Source organism: Perca flavescens, chromosome 4 (assembly GCF_004354835.1).
Source record: "Perca flavescens isolate YP-PL-M2 chromosome 4, PFLA_1.0, whole genome shotgun sequence".
NCBI classification, from domain to species: Eukaryota; Metazoa; Chordata; class Actinopteri; order Perciformes; family Percidae; genus Perca; species Perca flavescens.
In genome coordinates, this window is record NC_041334.1 from 33,834,104 (window position 1) to 33,846,876 (window position 12,773).

General features: G+C 41.5%; 2 protein-coding genes across 4 annotated transcripts; one reads left to right on the forward strand and one right to left on the reverse strand.

Annotated features, from left to right (window-relative positions):
- Positions 1-426: 426 nt before the first annotated feature.
- LOC114554201 (actin-related protein 2/3 complex subunit 4) lies at positions 427-4,204 on the reverse strand. Its single transcript, XM_028575877.1, has 6 exons — positions 4,099-4,204; positions 3,250-3,368; positions 1,982-2,093; positions 1,612-1,707; positions 1,126-1,296; positions 427-954 (listed from the first exon to the last, which is right to left on the reverse strand). The coding sequence occupies exons 1-6, from the start codon at positions 4,099-4,101 to the stop codon at positions 949-951; spliced, it is 507 nt and encodes a 168-aa protein (XP_028431678.1). The 5' UTR covers positions 4,102-4,204; the 3' UTR covers positions 427-948.
- A 328-nt stretch (positions 4,205-4,532) lies between these two features.
- On the forward strand, positions 4,533-9,649 carry tada3l (transcriptional adaptor 3 (NGG1 homolog, yeast)-like). 3 transcript variants are annotated; one of them, XM_028575874.1, is made up of 9 exons: positions 4,533-4,747; positions 5,115-5,364; positions 5,508-5,755; positions 5,881-5,986; positions 6,137-6,272; positions 6,388-6,491; positions 6,661-6,767; positions 8,773-8,964; positions 9,082-9,649. In XM_028575874.1, exons 2-9 carry the CDS (start codon positions 5,155-5,157, stop codon positions 9,272-9,274), a joined length of 1,296 nt encoding a protein of 431 aa, XP_028431675.1. In that variant the 5' UTR covers positions 4,533-4,747; positions 5,115-5,154; the 3' UTR covers positions 9,275-9,649. The 3 variants fall into 3 exon arrangements, with proteins under 3 accessions (XP_028431675.1, XP_028431676.1, XP_028431677.1); XM_028575875.1 differs by lacking the exon at positions 4,533-4,747 and adding an exon at positions 4,764-4,888; XM_028575876.1 differs by lacking the exon at positions 4,533-4,747 and adding an exon at positions 4,914-5,011.
- The last annotated feature ends 3,124 nt before the right edge of the window (positions 9,650-12,773 follow it).

Sequence of the window (12,773 nt, forward strand, 5' to 3'; positions counted from 1 at the left end):
GTCCAGGAGACCACTTTATCTGTTATGTTTATCTTGCCATTTTCATCAATCATAATTATGCCACACAATCCAAAAGTGGTTGATTAAATAACAAGGGTTAGCATTATATTAAAGGTGAAGAGCTTGAGAACAGTATTATACCAGAAGTCCCATAACCCCAGCATTCGTGTTGAACACACACTACAAACAAGTGTCTGTGAATTATGTCCTTATGTCTACAACTAAAATGGTTCACACACAGCCTGCAGCATGAAGGTATTACTTCCCCTTCCTCAAATAACACAGGAACTGTGTATAAGGTGAGATGTGGCCAAAATGCTGACTGAAAACAACTTCCTCAGAAGCAGAACATAACCATGTATAGGTACAGCAGCGGCACAAACGCTCACCATGAATGACACAGAAGTTAATTAGGAATACCAACGGTATAAAACAACTGAGTTTTATTATCTTTCATTATTTTCATACATGTGTTTTGGTGGCTTCTTCACGGACAGCTCTCGCTCCATGTCAGTGATGAAAAGCCACGCAGACCACTTTCCACAAACACGGGTTTCCTGAACAGGGACAGTTTGAAGACAAATTTGAAAACGACAATGATAGAACACGCAGACTCTTACACAAAATACAAAAACCTGGCTGTTTTATTTGCAACAACACGTTCTCACTGCCCCTGTATTCATGGCTATCAACTGGTTTAATACTTTAAGGACCCGCCTTTGTTTGGGGATTTGTTCTAAGTGGCAGAAAATGAAACTGGTCAATATTTCATTATATACAGTCATTGATATTCATGAGTACAGGGAAATACTCGAGATGGGTGCAAAGGGTGTCATCGCCGGATTAGTCATCTTCCTCTCATCTCCTTGCTGATTGGCTGCTTACTCCACTTTTGTGCTGATTGGCCCTTGGAGCCTTTTATAGGCTTGTGTGGGACCAACACCGTCATCAGAACTGTGGAGAGAGAAAAGTCAAATTATTTTCCATGTAAGCATTTCTGTCAACAATTTTTACAACAATGAAAATGTGTATATGATTACAGCTATGAGTCTGACTGTAATATACAGAAAGAAAAAAAAAAAACTACAATAGCCAAATTTTAGCCATAAAAACCAAATCTCTTACGTTCTTGAGGAATTCCTCAGCGACGATACGGGCCCTGGCATTAACGGACAGTTTCATCTCGCTGATCTCCTTGTCGATCTCCTCCATGAAGTGGATGACAAAGTCCACCAGCTTGTGTTTGTACATCTGCTCCGTGTGGAAGTTGGTGATCAAGAAGCTAATATCGTATCCCTGAAATCACAGTGCAAGGGAGGAAATGAGAAAGAAGTGAGTCAGAGAGACCGGTCAACACGTTAAAAATTCGAGAAAAAAAAAATAGAACTTCATGGGAATATACATTGTAAATAATGAGGTATTTTCTGTTTGGACATATTTTCTACAACATCTGTGCATGAAGAGCCCTATATTCTTTGCCATTCAAAAAGTTCACACTTTTCCTCGTTTTCTTCCTGTATATTGATTCCTGTTTTTCACTTTCACTTTCTTTAATTCTAGTATACAAAACCCAGATTACCTGTCCATCACTGTCTCTCATACTTCTCTTACCTCTACTGGTTTCCTCCTGAGAATGAAGAAGTTCTCTGCTCTCATCATCATGAAGCGCATGAACTTGTGGCACAGGATCTTTTCAATCTCATCAGCCTGTAGTGAAGAAGTTTTTTTTTTTTTTATGCCGTTAAGACTGTGAAAGAAAATTAGGAAATGTGCATAGATCCATAACCAAAAACAGTCTGCTGTTTTTAATTACCGCTCAATGATGTTTTTTGCCCCCAACTGCTCTTTCCAGGCAGCGCTGCGACCACTGCCTTCATGGCACCTAACCATAACCATAACCGGTGCTTCCCAACGGTGTCTTCCAGGCAGCGCTGCCTGGAAGGCACCGTTGGGGGCAAAAAACACCGATAAACTTAATTACCTGTTTGACAGCAATGCTGACTCTGACAGAGTTGATGGATCCCTCAATGAGAACCCTCTCCTTGTCATTACGGCTGATCACCACAGGCTGAAGTAGCAGCTCCTTACTGCTCCTGTAATCACAGCACAATCCACCCATTACAGATGAAAACTTGTAAATGATTGTGATTTCTAGCTACTAAAAGTCATCATTGTGCCCGAGACCCTACATGGCTCTAAATAGAACCTTAGAAGTTAAAGCAACACCAAAGATTCTCTTGTACCTTAAAATAATGTTTCCAAAATTGTTTTAGTGATTCATCAACTTGGGTGAGCGGCACTTCTGCATTCCCTTTCCTGCCCTCTAATCGGCTATAACCGCACTATGCAAGTTTGCCAGATCGGGCAGAGGATCTGTAGTTCGAACGAGCCATAAGAAACTACAATGGGCAATTCCGCTTCCAACCTGTAGGGGGACCGAAGAGGAAAAGTGCTTTGGTGTTGCTTTAAAGTGACTTCCTGAAAAACTCTTAATCTTCTCATTGTATTGGGAAGACACTTTCCAAACAGGCTGCAGCAAGTCCCCGCTGGCCTATTCTACAGCCTTGCCCATGCTTATGTCAGTTTTTCCCTCCTAGATTTTCTTATGCAAGTTTGCACAAGTCTGGACTTGTGCGACAGCTGTAGATGATCTGCAAACAGCTTAAAGAAGTATTTTACCGCTGGAAAGAGGGTCTTTTCATAAAACTGGGCTGTCTATGCAGTAACAGTGCAAAAAGTTTTTAAATTAGTGCCAAATGACAAAAGAAAAAAAAAGAGAAAATGTACCGTGGTATTCCCTTTCGCTCCAAGCGTAGAAAACCTACAACTACCAGAATGCACTGCGCCGCCACAGCCCAATAAGGGGGAAACAGCAGAGATAAAGAGGGGCAGCTATCTCTCTGGATCGGCTTTTATACTCTTTGTCTGTATGCAGAAGTACAATATGTAGTTGGAGCAACAGCCCTAGGGCCAGCAGAAAGAACTCCAAGGTATGGGTTTCACGTCAAGCTCTCACTTGGATTTTTTTCCCGCTGGCCTGAGACTATTGAGATCTGGGCACTGGTAAGATGGAGGGAAGTTCAACTTAATGCATTTACACATACTACCAACATTATTATGATAACAGTTGGTTGAATATCGGCAAAGTTTCCCTTTAAAAAGGCAGGAGACATAGGAGGAGAAACTGCAGAGCAGGGGGGACAACCAGTGAGACTGCCAACTCCAAACACATGCCATTATTACACATACCTGACCTCCACCTCAGGCTTGTTGTGCCGCTCCACCACCTGAGAGGAGAAGTTCTCCAGACAGAGGGCTGCCTGCAATGTGGCCCTCACAGCGTTTAAGTAGGGGCGCAGAGTCGCTGTCTGAGGAGAAATTGTGTAAGATCAATGTCTGGGTGGGCCCCACTGCAGATAAGATCTTGTTAGAAGATGCATTTCTTATTTAGATCAGGGTACATGGGCAAACTGGACCTCCCAGTCTAGTGGGGATGACTCGAGCAGCAGGGTCAGCCTGTGAGGTCATGGTTGATCAGGAACCAAGAAAACAACAACCAAAAAATGAGCTGGATGCACACCACTTACAGTTTTCCACATTTATATTTTGGCGATAGAACAACTTTACAGTCATTTTAGAAAGAAAAGCATAAATCATAATCAGTATCAACCCGATGCGAGTTATATCAGCACAAATGGTTTCGCTTGCATTCAGGTCAGTGGATGGGTGACTGACATAGCAGATCCTTCCAATTATTTACGTCCTTCTACATCCCTCTGCATAACGTTATTATGCCAAACATATAATAACGTTAACGTTACACAACTTCCCCACCGTCTACCGACAAAGCTTTGGGAGAGCTAATGTTAACGATGAGAAAAGGAGCCGAGAGGAAAAGACAGCTCAGCTCGATCACTTCAGTTTCTGCAACCGTATCAAGGATGCCCGTCCTCTCATTTCACGGTAGCCAACCAGAAATCCCGTCTATGAGAAACACGGAGCTAGCCTAGCTAATCTCCCCTTCAATGTAGCCATAGTTAGCGGAGATAAATTCATAAATAATGAAATATAAAGATACATTTAGTGCAAGAGGCTTACCATTTTCGTGCTTTAAAAGACGGAAGTTCCTCAGCCACGCCTGGGACTCCTCTTCCGTAAATCCTACATTGTTTGGTACAAATGGGGGTGCGCTAGGTTTTCATTTAGCTCTTCTTTTGAAGCCACGGATTTCTCCACAAACCAGAAAAGATGCCGCTTGCCCTTACTACTCCGCCCTGGTGGAGTATGTTTTCTATAAAACGAACATACCCTACGATGCGTCCATTCCGGTCTGTGAACAGGGGTCATATCGCTCAGCGACCATTAGTTGATAAGTATTTTGACCTTGTGTTATCCGTTTTTGAATAAAATATGTTAAATAACAACGTTTTTACCTACATATGACCCAGTTTAAAGCTGAATGGCGGGTTTAGCGGTAATCTATTTTGTATGCCTCATGACACAAAATGGTTTGTTCCGATGAAACCATTCTAGCACTAGGCTCATACATTCACAAATACTGAAGTATGTTTTGATAGATGGTTATATCTGAAAATAGTCCTACATTTTTTGTAATGTTGTGAAATTTTAATTTTGTTCTTAAATTTGTTATTTGTGATCGAAAATAGGCCATAATTTAATTTGAATTTATTTGACACCCCTCTCTAATCACAATGGTTTCTTCCATCATGGACACCATTCACTGACGGTAAATATCGCTGCTCTTAAACATTCAAAGATATACATTCGTGTTTTTGGCTAGTACCGTTCAAGTCTTGTGATTAAAAAACTCCTTCATGTAAAATGTCCGTGTGCAAAATCGTGAAATCATAGCGACCTTTATTAAAATGTAAGAGTAATTTAGGCAGTGTGGGCCCAGCGAGCTCGCGTTATGTGAAGCAGACCTGTGTGTAACGTTACGTGTATTTGGGTGGGGGGCGTCCGTGCTTGAGTGTGTGTTAGTTAAATGCATGTACGTGATAGAAAGACACAGACAAACTGAACCACAGCTGGCAACCACTGTATGTGTGTCTCATCATCTTGTATCATCCACACTGTCCATCTTCTTGTATCAGTTTATTCAGACACTGCCAGGTCTCTGCCACACACCGCATCATGAGTGAGTTGAAGGACTGCCCCCCACTGAAATATTACGACTTCAAGCCCGTCGAGCATGTCAAGGTGTGTCCCCGCTACACTGCTGTGCTCGGCCGCTCAGAGGACGATGGGATCGGCATTGAGGAGCTGGACACCCTGCAGCTGGAGCTGGAGACGCTCCTGTCCTCAGCCAGCCGCCGCCTCCGAGCCCTGGAGGAGCAGAGACAGGTAGGAGAAACTTAGGAACCACCCCCCTTCTTCTTTAAAATTGTTTTTGTGTTATGTGGTTTTCATCCCAATTCAGTTTCCAAAACTTACACTGTTGCCATTGCCTGTCTTGTTTGTAACTCCCCTTCTTTGCCGCCTCTCAGATCCTAACAGACTGGCAGGACAAGAAGGGAGACAAGCGCTTTCTGAAGCTGGGGAAAGACCCAGACCCAGCTGCCTCTTCTCGCCACAAACCAAAGAAGCAGAAGTTGGATGGAAAAGGTGGTCACGCGCCTGGTCCAGGTCCTGGCAGACCCAAATCCAAAAATCTGCTGCCTAAAGTCCAAGAGTATGAATTTACTGACGATCCACAAGACATTCCCCGCACTCCTAAAAATGATGCTCCCAACAGGTCAGTTGTTCTGTATTTGCTTATCTGTAGTGTTTTTTTCCTCAAGTCATATCAGACTCTATTCAGCGTATTAGCGAGGCTAGTCTCAAACAAGTGTGCTGTAGTAAGACTTTTTTTAATTTCAGATTTTGGGCATCAGTCGAGCCATATTGTGCTGATATCACAAATGAAGAGATACGGCTGCTAGAAGAGCTTCTGAAACCCCCGGAGGATGAAGCCGAGTATTTCAAAGTATGACATTAAAAGCCATGTACTGTTGTTATGTTCTGTACCTAAATTCACTTGAGGCATGGCCAAACTTCTGTGTGTTTTTTATTGTGTTAAGTAAAAGTATTATTTTAGATGTGCGCTGAGCTTTGGTGCTATCTGTGTAAACTGTAGATTCCAGCTCTGGGGAAACACTACTCTCAGCGGTGGGCTCAGGAGGATCTGCTGGAGGAGCAGAGGGAAGGAGCACGAGCCAACGACAAGAAAAAGAGCCTCATGGGAGGGCCGCTGTCTGAGCTGGATGCAAAAGGTGAGGGAGCAGCCTGTGCCTGGAATGACTGCTCTTGGTATTACCATGCCAGACTGTGGTTACTGAACAAGCATGTATCCACCGTAATACTCCTCTTCATGCTCAACTTCTGTAGATGTGGACTCCCTGTTGAAAAAGTCAGAGTCCCAACATGAATCTCCAGAAGATGGATGTCCCTTTGGTCCTCTCACACAGCGTCTGCTCCAGGCCCTTGTAGAGGTCAGTACGCTGTGATCAATCATGTACACTGTTAAAACTTCCAGTAATGCACGGTGGCTTTTAAAAATACAAATGATTGATGAGTGAGATATGGCATCTGAAATATTCATGTTTAAATGTTGTGAGAACACTGAAACATTACCATCCTTTTGGTTATGTTGTCTTCCAGGAGAACATTATATCCCCCATGGAGGATTCTCCTATACCCGACATTTCAGGGAAGGATGCAAATGATGGCGCTGGGACTTCTCCTCGAAGCCAAGGAAAAGCTTTTAGGTATTTGAGCAACACCTAACGAATGGGTGCGAAATCAGAAGTTAGTTTGTTGGGTATCGTGACTGATTTCGTGATTCCAATTCACAAGGATTTGATTTCTGATTTGATTCAATAACAATTCGATTAGAGGTAGTTCAGTTGCAAAACCAATTTTGCGTGAATATGAAAGAGATTCTACAATTGTAAAAACGTTCCTTTTTAGCCTGGTGATTCATGTTTACATTAAGAACTGACCCCAAGGCAGTTGCATTAATCATTTTTTTTTATTAACATGAACACACTACAGCAGTCAACACAATAAAGTGCAACTCTATGGACTCTGCAGTCACTGAGTATTGAGTGAGATTTCATTCAAAAATACTGTATTGAGGTAAGAGTCCAGGGGACCCCTTTCAAAATGGCCGTGCCAGTTTTTCCCTCTCAAAATGTAGCCTATATTTGGCGTTCCCAACAAACTAGCATGGCAGTTTGCTACCAATGGACTCCTTAGGTCTTCTAGTTTCATATGATACAGACATAGATTGATTCTGGATTTTCTGAATCGATATCGGATCATTCAAATAAAAATCAATTTGAATCAGAAAATTGGCTAGGTATTTTTTATACCCAGCACTAGCCAAGTTCAGTTCCCCACATTAGATAACTTGGCACGTTGGTGGCAGACATTAGGGATGCACGATTCAGAAAATGTCACGATTCTATATTGATTTTTAGGCTCAAGATTCGATTCAAAAACTATTCTCGATTTAAAAAAAAAAAAAAAAAAAAAAAAAAAAAACGATTCACAGTATGTAAATGTAGTTACTTTTCCCATGTAATTGCAGTAGACATGCAATTTAAAAGAAAAGAAACAACAAATGAAATGTAGTTTGATATTACTTTACTTACTCTTCATACAAAAATAAAAACTTTTGCAACTAAAAACTGCAGAATGCCAAGCTTTGGCCAGCTTTCAAATACATTTAATTAAAGTATAAAATAAAACAGTTCAATAAAAAGAGCTTTTCGTTCAGAGTTGGGTGGGAGTTTAGAGCACTGAAAGAGTGCGTTGGTTGACTGGCATGTTAGGTCCTTTAGGTTGTTGTTTGTCCACGTCTTTAATGTTAATCTCTGAGTGATGGCGTACCATGTGAGTTCTCAAGCTTGTGGTGCTTCCAAAATATTTAACTGACGCCCCTTTTGAAATTAACTGTCAATGAACCTTTCCCAGACCCACTCTCCGTTACTGTTACTAACTAACTGTTAGTAACTGTTACAGTTACTGGTGTCAACAAGGCTACATGATTCCTATCAAGTTCCGTCTTCCCCTCAAGGTTATAAAAGCCGAACTGTGCCCAAACGATGGAGCAGGTTGAATAATTCTTTCTGTGAGGTTTGCCGTTGTTTGCGCCGACTAAACTACTTCTGCTGCACTCGTTCTTCTGATTATTGTGTTAATAAGTTAAGTGCCCAGGCGTCAGTGTGAATTTGATGCAGCGCCATCTATGGGAATGGCGAGCTAAACTCATTTCACGACAATAGTATACACGCCATTACAAAACGGAAAAAAATAAATAATAAAACGAATCGATTTTTGGAATTCTATGAATCGATTTTGATGTGAATCTTTTTTTTTTCTTTCTGCACGCCCCTAGCAGACATGTTCACTCACACGTTACATTCACACACCGACCCCAACAGCAGACGTAGGATAATAAACACAGGTTCAACCGAGACTGCAATCGTGGGTTAATCCCCGGTCATTGTCTTTTACAACGCCCAGGTCTGCAGCTGTGCATACACTAAACAGAGCTGTGCTACAAACCCCTGCGTGTAATAGTATATTTATGTCGTCACACACATACCCAGGTGCTTGTCTGAATGGAACTACCTGGCCACAGTACTGGTATATTGGTTGCGAGTGTGGTTTATTCTAGTCCTGTGTGTCCTCAACAGTACTCCGAAACTGTTTACTTTACTCTATGCCACACATCTCATATCTTCGGTCTTTCTTTCCCCGCTCCAGTGTTCCTCACACACGCTCGTTGGAGGCTCGGATCAAAGAGGAGCTGGTGGCTCAGGGGCTGCTGGACTCTGAGGAACGGCCTGGACCAGGAGGAGACTCTGAGGACGAGGTCCTGGCAGAGCTGCAGAAGAGACAAGCCGAGCTCAAAGCCCTGAGTGCTCACAACCGAGCTCGTAAGCAGGAGCTGCTCCGGTGAGGACACAGGCCAACAATGGATGTATTTCACCATCAAGTAAACTGTACATCATGTAAAGTCTGATCCATGATCAGCTGTTGACACTAACTTTTGTATTTGCCGCTGCCTCGCAGGTTGGCGAAAGAGGAGATGCGCAAGCAGGAGCTGAGGCAGAGAGTCCGGGTGTCTGACAATGAGGTCATGGAGGGATTTCGGCGAATCATGGCAGCCAGGCAGAAGAAGCGCACCCCAACCAAGAAGGAGAAGGACCAGGCCTGGAAAGCTCTGAAGGAGAGGGAAAGCATCCTCAAGTTACTGGATGGCTAGAGGAAGAAACCGTTAGTGTCTGGTTTTTAACCAGGAAAAATGTTGGAAGAAGAATCTTTTCCCCACGGATTGACACCGATTAGAATTGCTGGGACAGCTGTTCGATGGTCGGTGAACAGCTGTATTTATGATGATGTATGATACAGTTTACTGCAGGTCTGCGTGATTTGAGTAGGGACATTTCTTTATTAGTTTTTATGTTATGTACAGCAGAATGCTCATTTGATCAGTAACTTTTAGGACGCATCAGGGACTTCTTTTCCTTTTGTTGAGTTGTTGCCATTGTCAGTTGAATTTTTATGTTTTTTTCTTTTTACCATTGTAATGTTATGAAAACAATACACATGAATGTTTGAATAAATCAGTACCACCATTTTTGTATGTGTGTGAAATGGACAGTACAGAGTTTTTTTTTTGATGGCTGTTGACGTTTTTTTTTGTTGATTAAGAGATATTCAATATTCCCTCTGTAAAAACCTTTGACTCTGATATGTCAACAAAATGAAATGTGGCTTTATCCAGTGTTCGGATTTACAGTATGTTCTAGAAATGTATGCAAAATAGTGCATATTTGTGGCTGGGTTGGATCAGTGGGTAGAGCAGGTGCACGTAAACCTAGAGGTTTATGCCTTGACGCAGTGGTCCAGGGTTTGAATCCGACCTGTGACATTTTCCTGCATGTCTTCTGACCTAGCTGTCCTATCCATTAAAGGTGGAAAAGCCCCAAAAAATAATCTAAAAAAAAAATAGTGCATATTTAATAAAACAATGCCTCATTTGCATATTTAAACTAACGTTACGAAGATTTGTAATACATTTTTTTGTTAAAGTAAGTAATCAGTTTTTACCCTATTCACCTGGAGTGTCTCCCCCCAGTGGCTCTTATCTCTGCATATTTATTTACGTTTAAAACCATGTACAAGAAATAATCTATAACAAAGGACTCGACCACCATAAAATATTAGTGTGTGTGTATATATAGGATGCGAACAAGCATGGAGACCATTTCTCTCAAATGGCGGCAATGAGGCAAACTGAGCCAAATGCCTGAGGTAAGTTTTAGCCAGAGGTTCAAGTAGCTCTACAATGTATTGGCATTAGAATAACGTGTGTTGATATTACAGTAATATTATTACAACAATAGGAGGGAGCATCTTGAGTGGTAACTCAAAGGCAACTGCTGTGAGCTGTATACAGTGTGTTTTACTTTTTCATTTGTTTACAAATTACTACATATAAATTCACACAATCTAATGTGCGCACACTGTGAACCTATCTCTTATCTGTTATGTATCATTTATTATTTTCAGTTTTATTTCTGAATTTTTAGCCACATTGTTGCTTTTACTTAATTTTGAAAGTCAGTAGGCTATGCTGAGATATGGATGCAAGTATTTATTTTAGTTCTGGCTCATTTACCTTTTTCCGAGAAAATATCTATTAACGTAACTGTAGAAAGTATTCCTCTTTACTGAGTCCCCCACTAGATGGCAGTCATTGTCTCTTGACTGACTAGGCTCAACGAATTTACATAGCAAAGGCTCCTGTGGTTGACATTAGCATGTGTGTGTGTGTGTGTGTGTGTGTGTGTGTGGGGGGGGTGTCTAGTCTTCATTTAAAGATATCCTCACTGATCTTGATCCCAGGATAAAGCAGGAGACTGTGTGTCTCACAGTGTGCAGCTGTGTGTGAGGGTCACTCGGATCACATCACAACAGTCAGACACGCTGCTCTTTCACCAACTATCGCGTGCCTGTGTCCACCAATGAAAGTTTTCCACTTCTTTTTAAAAAGGTATTTTAAAGTTTTTTTTTCTTTATTAGAGCAGCTGAAGAGAGACATGAAATGTGTGAGGGAGAGAGGGGACGACATGCAGCCAAGGCCTGAGCCTACATGGGCAGAAGCTCTACCGTGTGAGCAAGAGGTCGCCCCAACCAATCAGAGTTTTAACAGACCGTTTTTTTTTTCTTCCTATCTCCTCATTATTTTACTCCATGTGCCCAATAAATCATGTAACTTTTACATCATAAGGATTTGACTAGCCAGACATGTAGGCCAATGCACAGGTAGGATTTTTCCTACATGTGTAGTATGAACTATAGCCCAATACAACGATTAAATAAGTGCATTCAACAGATTAATGATTGGATGTGCCAGAACTTTCTTAAATTAAATGAAGAAAAAACAGAGGTGGTTGTTTTTGGAGCAAAAGAGAAACGATTGAAAGTCAGCGCTCAGCTTCAAACGACAATGTTAAAAACAACAGACAAAGCCAGAAATCTTGGTGTAGTCATGGACTCAGACCTGAATTTTAAAAGCCACATTAACATAATTAAAAAATCAGCCTATTATCACCTTCAAAATATTTCAAGGGTTAAAGGACTTATGTCTCAGCAGGATCTGGAAAAACTTGTCCATGCTTTTATCTTCAGTAGACTTGACTACTGTAACGGTGTCTTTACAGGTCTCCCTAAAAAAATCTATCAGACAGCTGCAGCTGATTCAAAACGCTGCTGCTCGAGTCCTCACTAAAACCAAGAAAGTGGATCACATCACTCCAGTACTGAAGTCTCTACACTGGCTTCCAGTGCCTCAAAGAATTGATTTAAAAATACTTTTACTGGTTTACAAATCACTAAACGGTTTAGGGCCAAAATACATTTCTGATCTGTTACTACATTATGACCCACCCAGACCTCTCAGGTGGTCTGGGACAGGTCTACTTGCTGTTCCCAGAGTCAGAACTAAACAGGGGGAAGCAGCGTTCAGTTTTTATGCTCCACATATCTGGAACAAACTCCCAGAAACCTGCAGGTCCGCTCCAACTCTCAGTTCTTTTAAATCCAGGCTGAAGACATATCTTTTTAATGTTGCCTTTCTTTAAATAACCTATTTTTAACTGCTCTTTCTTTAAAATTCTTATACTGCACTGTACATTTTATTCTTGTCTTTTAATGATCTTAAATTGTTGTTAATTGTTTTAATGCTTTGAAATTGTTTTTAATTGTTTTCTAAGTGTTTTTAATGTTTCATGTTTCATGTAAAGCACTTTGAATTGCCTTGTTGCTGAAATGTGCTATACAAATAAAGCTGCCTTGCCTTGCCTTGCCTTGCCTAGAGAATATACTTGCAAGACCCTTTGTGGAAACTGACTACATCCACAATAACACAGCTAGACCATCTTTTTAGAACTGACTGGTTAAAAATAAAAGCTCATGTTCAGTGTGCTTGAGCAGAGCTCAGAGCTTACAGCCAGTCTGGAGGCTGCAACAATGGCCCAATCGTCATTCTGTTTAGGTCGGTGTCCTCTACGAAAATTCATAATGCCATCAGCCCGTGTGTATGAAAGCTTTTAATAACATCCAGACCTATTGAATCCTCCTCACAGGTGAATGAGAGGCTGAATAAATAGCCTAGCTGTTGAGGCTGGGCGTTCCGCGGAGGGCTTTTGTTGCATTTGTTGTCATTAGACCTAAACTGAAGGGCAGGTGGGTTTTGT

Bases quoted from the DNA above. Each gene is read 5' to 3' on its own strand.
- LOC114554201 (XM_028575877.1), bottom strand. The intron at 2,094-3,249 runs GTATGTGTAATA...CTGTGATTACAG, and splicing joins AAGCCTGAGGTGGAGGTCAG to GAGCAGTAAGGAGCTGCTAC. The intron at 1,708-1,981 runs GTAATTAAGTTT...TCTTCACTACAG, and splicing joins TCAGCATTGCTGTCAAACAG to GCTGATGAGATTGAAAAGAT.
- tada3l (XM_028575874.1), top strand. From the start codon at position 5,155: ATGAGTGAGTTGAAGGACTGCCCCCCACTGAAATATTACGACTTCAAG. The intron at 6,768-8,772 runs GTATTTGAGCAA...TCCCCGCTCCAG, and splicing joins AGCCAAGGAAAAGCTTTTAG to TGTTCCTCACACACGCTCGT. The intron at 8,965-9,081 runs GTGAGGACACAG...GCTGCCTCGCAG, and splicing joins CGTAAGCAGGAGCTGCTCCG to GTTGGCGAAAGAGGAGATGC.